Raw genomic sequence first — 10059 nt, 5'->3', positions numbered from 1 at the left:
AATATGGTTTAGTGTTTATAGTAATAAACAAGTTAGCATTTATCTTTACAAAGCATGGCAGTAGCATAAAAATTTTCTTAACTTCTGCTGTTTTCAGCTGTCTAAAACTAGTTTTTGCAGTTTAAAAGCTCTACTTTGAGTTGTTATACCTTCCTATGATTTCATGGTGTATATAATATAACATACTTGCAATGTACTAAAATCACAAATCTGAAAGCTAGTGAATAAGAAAAAAGCATGGCACAACATGAAAATTCGGTGTTAAGTATACACGCACATACGTTTTAAGATACTCAATTACTGAATCTTTTAAGTTATTCTTCGTGGATGCTTAGCAGGACTACCCAAGCCCACTAGCGAAGCAGATGCCTGTCTTGTGCTTGTGATGCCATCGGGAAATGGTAGCCCAGGAATGAGACAGCAAAGCCAGTAAAATCAGTCTGATTTGTAGACTGCTCCAACTTCAGCTGCATGTAATGGAAGCCTAGTTATTTCAATGGCATTTGAAAATGACCCTTAGGAGAACCTGAAGTTGGGTTTAACGGCATTAACTGTTTGAACTTGGACTACACTCGGCAGTGGATGGTGGGGCCTATTTCTATTCCTATCACTGCAAAAACCAACTCTCCTTTCTCCTCTTCTCACCAGCAATTCCTACTCATGCTCTTCTCCAGCTCTCAGGAGGGTAGAGATCAGTTGGGGAGCTGGAATAAAGTTGTAGGGATGAGGGCTTTCCCCTGCCCTTGCTAAGAGCAGGCTGTGTCTCGTGAAGGGAATGGACCATCCTCCGTAGCAGGAGCTTCCCATGCATGTTTTGCCCTAGCAGCAGTTCAGGGCTCTGAAGAGATGATGAGTCTCTGCCCAAAGGAACTTACTTATCTGTGAAACTGCTCCGATTGCCTGTATGTACATAGTCGTCTTCCCTCTGCTCAGAGAAAACTTCCCTTATCTTCAGTGTACTTCCATAAAATTACAAATTGTTTGACTATTTCATGAAAAAAATACACCTATTCTGCTATCCTGTTTCTAGGAGTGTGGAAGATACATTTTTTCCTAGTGAAAAGCAAGTATTAGAAAACCAGTGGAGATTTCAATGTGTGTGTGTGTGTGTGGGGGGGGTTCTTGGATGTTTGTGTGCGTGTGTGTGATCAGGTTTGACAACTCAGAGGGATTTAGATTAATTTGAAGCCTGAAATACCATCCAAGATGAGGATCTGAGTACAAGCAACGTATTTCTTATTTTATGTCTTTTAATACAAATACTGGGCCACTTACTTAATATTACAAATACTCACCAATGTATGTTTTTAGTTTTCTTTATTTAAATATGTTTGTATAAATTCATAAGAATGTATATATTATGCAATTTAGACAAACACATTACCATGGCATATATACTCCAGGCATGCTTGAAAGGAACCACAATTTCAGATGTGATCCTTACAAACAGATGGACAAGGAAAAAAGGCAGGACAAAATGTGGAAATTAAACAGTGAACAGATGTGTTATATTGTTTTCTGCTTAACATATGGAATCTTCATATTATTCTTAGTGCATAGTGCAAGCATTCCAATGCCATATAGCAAAATGAAGGCCAGACTTTTTACTACACCAAAAAAGATATTAACCACAGCTCTGACATCCTACATTTTGAGTTCACAACAGCTTTTCTCTGGACATCAGTGCATTTTAACTCAGACTGCAGCCAGAGATATTCCAGAGATATTCCATGTAACTTCTGTAGCCTTAACTACTTGATCTGGAGTTAATTTGTTTTCTGAGGGCTGACCAATTTATCCTACCTTCAGTAATGACCTAGTTAAAAAGCAAATTGAATGAGTAAGTTAATTCACCTTTCCTCCTGTTTAGATATACCTTTCTCTAACAAAAAGTATCCTATTTCAAATAATTGCAAAATATCACAAGTATGTTCATATTTGCTTTCTTTAACATATCTTTCTTGTTAAAGCTTTTGGTATCTTTTGATAAAATAAAATTGAGAGGTGGGAAGTTGGTGTACAGTCAGTTAAATTCTACATACACTCCAGATTTCCAGGAAAAAAAAAAGAAGCTATTTTGCTTTTATTCTTGCAGCTACTGTAGAGTTAGAACCTGCTAATACATGTAGCCTAATAGTGAAGAATCCATGTATTAGTTTACATAGTTTGGACTGCAGAGAAAAAAATTATCTGCATCTAAAGGCTATTCAGTATTTTGTGAATTCATTTGGAATCTCAGTTCAGGTCCATCTAAAAATGTTGTATTATCAAGGGGTAATATGCCTTAAAAAAAAAAAAAGTCAAACTTGAAGCAGAAACACTAATATATAAACTAAAAATCAGAAAGATTTGCTTCATATATGTCAAAATAAAATATTCTGTCTTTCCCAGAAAGTAATTTTAGGGAATCCTGGCTGCTGAAATCAGCCGGAATTCACAAATACTTTTGTAAAACAGTGTTCTGTAACAAATCTAATGTGCCAAAATATTGGATCAGCCTAACGAGGAGGCAAACTACTGACTTGCTTTGTGGAGCTGCCCCCACGCTGGTGCTGCCCTGCAGTGATGTCGGGCCCCCCCGGGCAGGGGCTGCAGGGGACCCTTCTCCCCGTGCCGTGCTCCCCTGCCAGCCTGGCCCCCAGAGCCACCAGCGGGGCAGTTCCTGCGCTCTAGAAGTGGCATGAGGTGCCGAGCGCCCTGCAGCGCTCTTTCTGCTCTGGCTTCCCCACCCCTGTGCCGGTTTGAAGGTGGTCACAGTCTTCCTTGTACGCGTTACTGGGAGAAGATTTCAGAAAATGAGTCACACTGTTTCGCAAGATTTTTTGGCCAGAAATAAAACCTGTAACTCATAGTTTTCTTGATGCAGAAGTAAGAAGTAAATTTTCCATAGTGCTATAGTAAGAAACATTTTACCAGGCAATTCGTGTACTTGGAGTATATTGATCCATGAATATACAGACATTCTAGCAATAAAGCTAATATATCTAGCCAGCTGGCATTCAGACTGCCATGTAATTTGCAAAAAGTAATGCTTTCACCTTCACCTCCTAAGGTATCTGAAACAGCTATTTATTCAGCAGTGCATAGACAGTACGTATATCTGCTCCCTGTCCTGCCCCAGTAGCCCTGTTATCTGGGCTAGAAGAGGGCCCATTTGGCTCCGTGCAGGTCCTTGTTACACGGGAGTAAAGGCTCTCATTTCTGTACATGTCGCTGCTGCCACTTACTGCATATGGAGAACCTGTGAAAAACAAAAGAATGAATGAATTTCACAGGATAAAAATTGGTTATTTTATTTTGATATTATTTAAACAAAAAATAATTCTCTCCTTTTAGGGGGGTGGGGAGGATCTTCTCTGCCCTACACCCAAGTGCTGGATTGTATTCTGTTCTAAGTCAGCGTTAAGATAAGTGATGTGCAAGCAATAGTATATTGACTGCAAGATCGAATGTCTGTGAAACACTTATCTAGAAAAATTTCTTTATGGCCTCTCCACTGATGATACAAAGACCTTAGGTTCTTACCTCATGTGGAGAATGAAAGCCTGAGACAGGGAGATTCTGACTTGATCAAAGCCAAAAAAGAGATGGGAAAAGAAAACAGAGCCCATGTCTTCCAATTCTCTTGTAGTATTTTATGTGTACTGGCCTCCTCAGATATCTACAGTTTAACTAATTTGCTTAGCATATTTTTAATTGCTAAAAAGAATTGGCATTGTGTGACACCTGAAAACTATAAACAGTGAACTAAGAGTTTGTCTACGCAGACAAGTCTGGAGCAGTGTGAACAGCTGTTGAACAACAGCTTATTCTGCAGAACTTCCTTTATGGATCTTTTCTGCATCATCTTTACATCAAAACTATTTTTAAATTCACTTTGGAAGCTAATTAGCATTGATCTTCGGAGGCATTCATCAGGAGAAAGTTTATCGATAAAGAAGTTCATGCTAAAGAGCCTGTGTCCTCTAAATTCTCACCATAGCTACCCTGGGTCAGGTTCTATCCAAGTCCTCCCATACAGACAAACCCTGATAAATTTGTAATGCAAGACATCCTAAATCTACTCTGAAGATAATCACTTCAAAAGTTTGTTCAAAACTTCATGCTTACATTCATCTTCTGTCATTCCAATAGCATCGTGATCTCTAAAATAAAAATGGTAAGAAGATCTGTTTATAGTCGCTCTATCCTATGTAGATAACTCTAAAAATAATTTTTGATATTCCATCAGATATGTCTTTTCAAGGCAGTACCTGGTAACTTGTGTGGTTGTTTTTTTCCCTGAAACAGATAAAACAGATTATGAAGTGTTAGTAATTAAAATATTCCTACAAATGATGTTTTTTTGCTTTAATTCTAGAGAATGATTGGACATGTTCCTTACCTTTTGATTTGAATATCTTCAGACAGATCAGTCCTACTGTCACATTGAGAAAAATAATCCCAGCTACAGCTCCAGAGATGACATGCCACTGCATAGCTAAATAAAATTGTTTATATTTTTAACACATGAATCAGTAGTGACATTTGGATCAAGATATTTGGTTGATATCATAATCTGCAGTGTTTTACAAGTGATCACTTGATGTTTAGCTGCTGTGAATGTAATTTACATATAACTCCCTTATTATGGATGACTGCAGAGTATTGTATTCTGGGAAATAACTTGATTTCTGTAGCAAATTTCCCTCATTTTAAAATAATTACTACCTTCATCTACACTGATGAGCAAAAAAATAGATCTTTACTGTAGTGAAACTGTGATATCTTCAAAGCTTGCTGTAGGATGTTGTCCAGTATGTATTTGTCCACATAGCACAACTTGAAAAAAGTAGTGGAGAGAACTGCATTTTGAAAGGCATCTTCGACTGCTCTGTCTGCATGCTGCAGTCACCCAGGGAGGTGCGTTAGGCTTTGCTGTCAGCCTAGGAAAGATGAAAATCTATCCTCTCCCCAGTGTTTCTAGTCCCTGGCAATTAGGATACCTGGTGCGATCATATAAGGTATGCCAGGTAGTGTGTTGAGGGTGGAGTGGGAAGGCAAGCAGGATCTTTCTATTTTCCACCTCGTCTTAGGAAGAGGGGAAGGTGGCGGCTCTGTGCAGCCTGCTGTCTGCCCTGCTGCACCCTGCCCCTTTCCAAGGCCTTAGGTTTCCTGCCCTTCATCAGTAAGGTGTGAAATACGGCTTCTCTGAAAAATGTTAATATGTATCGGGGGTTAAAGATGCCTTTACGGCGTATAATGTGATATTGAAAGACTATCCTCTACACTGAGATTTTTCTAACATTGGTCATAAAAAAGAAATTATAGTGAGACTGTAAACCATTTACACTGTCGTTCATTTTCCTTCATTTACAAACAGCCTATTGCAAATATGGAGTTTACATTTTATACATGATACAATTAATAATCATCCACAAAGCATTCTACGTGAAATAGTGGCAAAATGGTCCCTGATGCACTGCCACTTCGTGATGTAGAGTTACTCTTTCTCTTTTAAGTTATTTAAAGAGTGATTAATTCCCTGGAAGAAGAATAATCTTAGGAAATGAATGATTTTTAAAATGAATTGCAATGTGTTTGATCACATTATCAGGATGTAGGATTTTATGTGGCTTGCTTTAGTGCTGGAGTAGAGAGTGGTTAAACCAAACAAGGGCAATTTCTCGGAAGAGCGCGGATGTTCCCGCTACCAGCTAGAGGCTATTAGGAATGCAGTTGCTGCTTACGTGCCGTTTGGTCTTTCTGAACATCCACCGACCGGTTAGTAGGAACTTGCCACTCAAGTTTACCATGTTGCCAGGCAGCAACAATGCATAAATATTGCCCGCTGTCAGCACTCGTGACGTTCAGGATAGTCATGTTATGTCTTTTGTGAGTGGAATTGAAGTTTGTATTGTTCAGCAGTCGTTCCTGGATGTTGCGATCAACACAGCAGTGCTCATTAAAAGTCAAGCTTGGGGCCAGGGCTTCATTCGCAGCAGAAAAAAGGCATTCACTTGTTTTACTGACTCTGATCCAGTACATAAAAAAACAGTGTCCTGAGCAGTTAGTGTAAAATTCACAAGACAGGGTGATGTTATCTGTTTCTTTGAATTTGAGAGAGACTTGGGATTTTTCCTGAACATTGCCTGAGCTCTTTTTCCCTGAAACACAAAAGATATTACAAATGAGACTTGTCTAGCAATAGTTTGAGAAGTGTGAGAACTGCATGACAAACAAATGCCATCTCGGTCACAAATGAAATGATGTTTTACACACTGAGTCATGTAATTCAGTTAAAATATTTCTGTTGTGTTGTACCTGAATGACAAATAGGGATTATATTCATTGATAAGTCTAGGCAGTAGATAGCATGGAAAACAAAGCCATCTGAGGCAACTATCTGGCACCGAGATAAGTGAGTTTTGGTAATCTTTCTGACACTCAACTTCAACATAAACCACTAGGCAGTAATGCTCTTCAAAGGAGAGGATGCTTTGATAATTAAAAAAAATCCTGTCTAAGGTGAAGTTGTCTGTTATTAGCACAGTGGCATACGCTGTCAGTGGTACCTCCAGTCTCAGGATCTGGGGGCATTATGTAGCAAATCCAGGCTTTTCTGAGCTGTGCTGGAGAGGTGGCAGTCGAAGCCCCTCCTGGCACCAGCGCGCGGTCCCTTGCCCACGGCCGCCCTCCTGCCTGGCGCCGGGAACCTGCCAGGCAGTGGCGCAATCCGGGCCGGGCCCTTTCCTGCACTTGAGGTGGCACAGGGGGTTATTTCTTCTGCTCGCTTCAGATCTGAAATAGGGCTAACCTGTTGTCAGTATCCTCTAAGAAAAATGTTTAATAAGCTTTCAGAAGATTTAGAAATAATAAAACAGCTATTGAAGTCCAGCTACTTAAGGCAGTCCAGCTGTACTAAACTTTAAACAAGGTAGTGTGAGAACAGCAACCATTTGCTTGTACATATAGATTAAATCACTTGCTATATAGAAAAATTCCATTTTCTTGACTATCTGAAATTTAAATGGTCAAGTTTCCATTATAACATAAGCCAGCAAAAAAATGTAGCTCCTTTTTAATGCCAGAACTCTCAAGAGTGTTCTGGAAGGACAATGTGCAGCCGTCTTCATTAGTTCATCTATTGGGAAAAGGTCTAATCTAAAAGCTTTTTAAAACCTTTATGCTATTTTACTCCCATTTGCCAGCCAAAAAGACCTGAAGCCTTGGCAAAGATCTCGTTCTGGGTGCAGAAATTCAGAAAGCAGAGTTAAAACAAGACTGTTGGTGCTGTGTTACTTGTAGCTTAAAGCTCATTTTTCCTAAATCAAACTATATCATTAACTCAGTGGCTCACTTTGTCTGCTAGATAGAGAGTAGATATGTGGCTGTTGCTTTGCTCCTTCATCTTGAAAAAAAAGGTCTCTATGGGGAAGAGTACCAAGCTCAATGGGAGTTATTTAAAAAAGGTTGAGCATACTGTGAGTGAAGGTGCTAGGAGTCAGGGCTTAAAATGGACTGAAACAATAAAATTACTTTGGTAAAAAGTGTAAATCTTTGAAGGTACCAACCAGATTTTTTTATTTTGAATTATTTTTTTTTTACAGCTTCTTCTCCTCTCTCAATCATTCAGCTTTCTCATTTCTCCTAAATTCTGTGTTTATGTGATTTCTCCTCCTATGTTCCACTCAGACCATAAGTCACAGTCACGTTCACCCTTACTCAATAAGTTCCTTCTCTCCTCTGAAGAATTCCTTTTCTGTGTCTAAGATATAGGGTTTTTTTTTTACTGAAGTATTTTTCCTTCTAAGAAAATGGGCTAAATGTTTCACAGTACAACGTTCTCTTAATTATCTCCTCTTTAATGCAAACTCACTGATGTCCTATATGGGCCTCCAAGCTGAAGATGAGCTTATTGAGAGAAGCATAGAAATAGGTATTTATAAAAAGCATCACTTACCTGATTCGGTTTTAGTCTGTACAAGAAAGAAGCTATAGCGCCTGCAGTGAGACGCATTGCTGAATAGTAGGGAAGTCATTGGTTCTTCATCACTTGAAAGTGCTCCACATGCAAACATCCTCCCAGCAGATGAAACTCGTGCCACCTCTAAGGTTTCATTGCAAACTGTTTCTGTACACAAGTGATTACACTTGGAAGAGCAGTTAATTAACTCAAATTGTTGCATATCGTCTGCTGTCTTATACCAATCTGTTCTCTTACTTTCTTTAGCAACTGGCTGATTGCACTGAAGTACAAGATTTCCATGTTCTTGTTGGTGAAAGAAAGTCTCACCTGTTAAGAATATTTACATGGTTAATAAAGCAAAATTATCTGTAAAAACAGCCAGATCTTTAAAAACTTAAGATTCATTTGTGTTGTCAAAACAACCTATTGTATTGCCAATGTAGTGATGGACCGTGTCCTCCTCAGGGATCCAGCTGCGGTCCTCTTGGAGGCAGTTTCTAAGATGAAGCCTTCTGAACGCAGATCTGGACTCTTCGACTGGAGTGAGCAGTTTAGTGAACAAAGCATCACTCATGTTTACCAAATGATATAGTATAGGTACTCTGTTTTTTTAATAGAGCAATTTTGTGGACATTTCTGATCACATTAATGATACTAAATACAGTTTAAAGATGAAAATATGGTACAGATAGATATTTCTTTAGTTAAAAATCCCATATAAATTATCTTGAGAAGTAAGGAGCCACAATCAGCCACTGCACTTTTAGTGTGGCAGGTTTAGCCTGCTGTCTGTTTGTGGCTTGCTGGGCATAAATGCAGTCTCTGATCTTGCAAACACGCAGGCAGTGTTTGATGCATCACTACTGACTGCAGAACTGAAGCCCAACTTTATTATGAATATTTCATGGAGCATGTATCCAAAACGCAGCCAACAGTACATTTCAATATTCTTCTAAAAAGAAAAAGAAAAAGAAATAAAGCCATTTTAGTCAGTTGGAGTCCTCGTGTGTGAAGTCCCCACAGCCAGCTGCAAAATATTAAGTAGGCCTAGATCTGTGTAACTCAAGGATGGAAGAATGTGTTTAGGCATAGCACTTGAGCTTTTACATCTTTATACTCTGTAATATTCTAGAATAAAGTGAGATTGAGAACTAAACATTTTAAAAAGAGGAAGAAAAATCTTTGAAATTTTTCTGTCCATGCCTGTCTAGACGGCTGTGAAAACTCTCAATTGAGATAACTGGCGGAGATATAGGAGACAACCATAAGAAGTGGAAGTGTTGCTGGTGCCCCGAGCTGGCTGCTTGCAGCTTTCTACAGTCCCAAAGGCTGTTGCTGACGGCCGGGGTCTGGCGGGAGTGGGCCCAAAACTGCTGGGCCCTGGGCCGCTGGAGGCAGCTGAGAACGCTCCCCCTCACCCGCTTTCGCCATGTACCTGCCAGCAGGGCTAGCCATTCGTTGCTGCAAAGCCATTTTGAGACAAGAAAGTGCTCTTTTCTGCAGTTTTAAGACATGATCCTTCCACAAGGGGAGCATGCCTAGAGCCACTCCCTAGTACAAGCTGAGGACTGATCTCTGCATTCGCATACTTTTGTTAAGTGTCTTATGTATATATATGTAAAGTAAAAAGGAGAAGGAACTTACAGGTTGGTAGAGAGAGAAATGAGAAAATATTACACTACCTGTTATTTCTCCTAGAAGGGACAAGATCATTAGGAAATACATTCCTTTCCGCAAGCAGGAGGGCAGTGTGTCTATCCGTTTCACTTGCTTTCTTTCCTAACTCTAAATAGTGCTCAGGATAAAGAAAAAAACGGAAGCGATGACAAGGCACAAAACCCTAGCCTTTCCTTCCTGAAAAGGCCCTGCCTTTGCTATATCATCTAAGACGAAACCACTTAAAGGTGAAACTGAATGACAAGAAATTCAGGTCTGCCATAGGGACCAGTAGCTCTGTACCGTTTGTATAGACATATTTCATTTACTTTAAAGCCTGAGAGCCCCTGTATCCGTAGATGGGCAGCGGTAGTGTCACATAGCATACAGGGAGTCATGGCGCGTGCTCGCCACCCCTGCAGCGGCTGCCGCGGGTCCCCGTGGGCCCCGTCCTG

The 10059-nt window shown here is 39.8% G+C and overlaps 1 protein-coding gene across 1 annotated transcript; it reads right to left on the bottom strand.

The window, feature by feature from the left end:
• Positions 1 to 2643: 2643 nt before the first annotated feature.
• Positions 2644 to 9702, bottom strand: LOC106496456 (uncharacterized). The gene is made up of 7 exons (XM_067305505.1): positions 9631 to 9702; positions 7943 to 8275; positions 5730 to 6146; positions 4385 to 4480; positions 4254 to 4281; positions 4111 to 4145; positions 2644 to 3241 (listed from the first exon to the last, which is right to left on the bottom strand). The coding sequence occupies exons 1-7, from the start codon at positions 9671 to 9673 to the stop codon at positions 3066 to 3068; spliced, it is 1128 nt and encodes a 375-aa protein (XP_067161606.1). The 5' UTR covers positions 9674 to 9702; the 3' UTR covers positions 2644 to 3065.
• Positions 9703 to 10059: the final 357 nt, after the last annotated feature.

Source organism: Apteryx mantelli, chromosome 15, assembly GCF_036417845.1.
Source record: "Apteryx mantelli isolate bAptMan1 chromosome 15, bAptMan1.hap1, whole genome shotgun sequence".
NCBI lineage: Eukaryota > Metazoa > Chordata > Aves > Apterygiformes > Apterygidae > Apteryx > Apteryx mantelli.
Note: the sequence above shows the minus strand (reverse complement) of the source record. Positions and strands in the feature narration are given on the sequence as shown.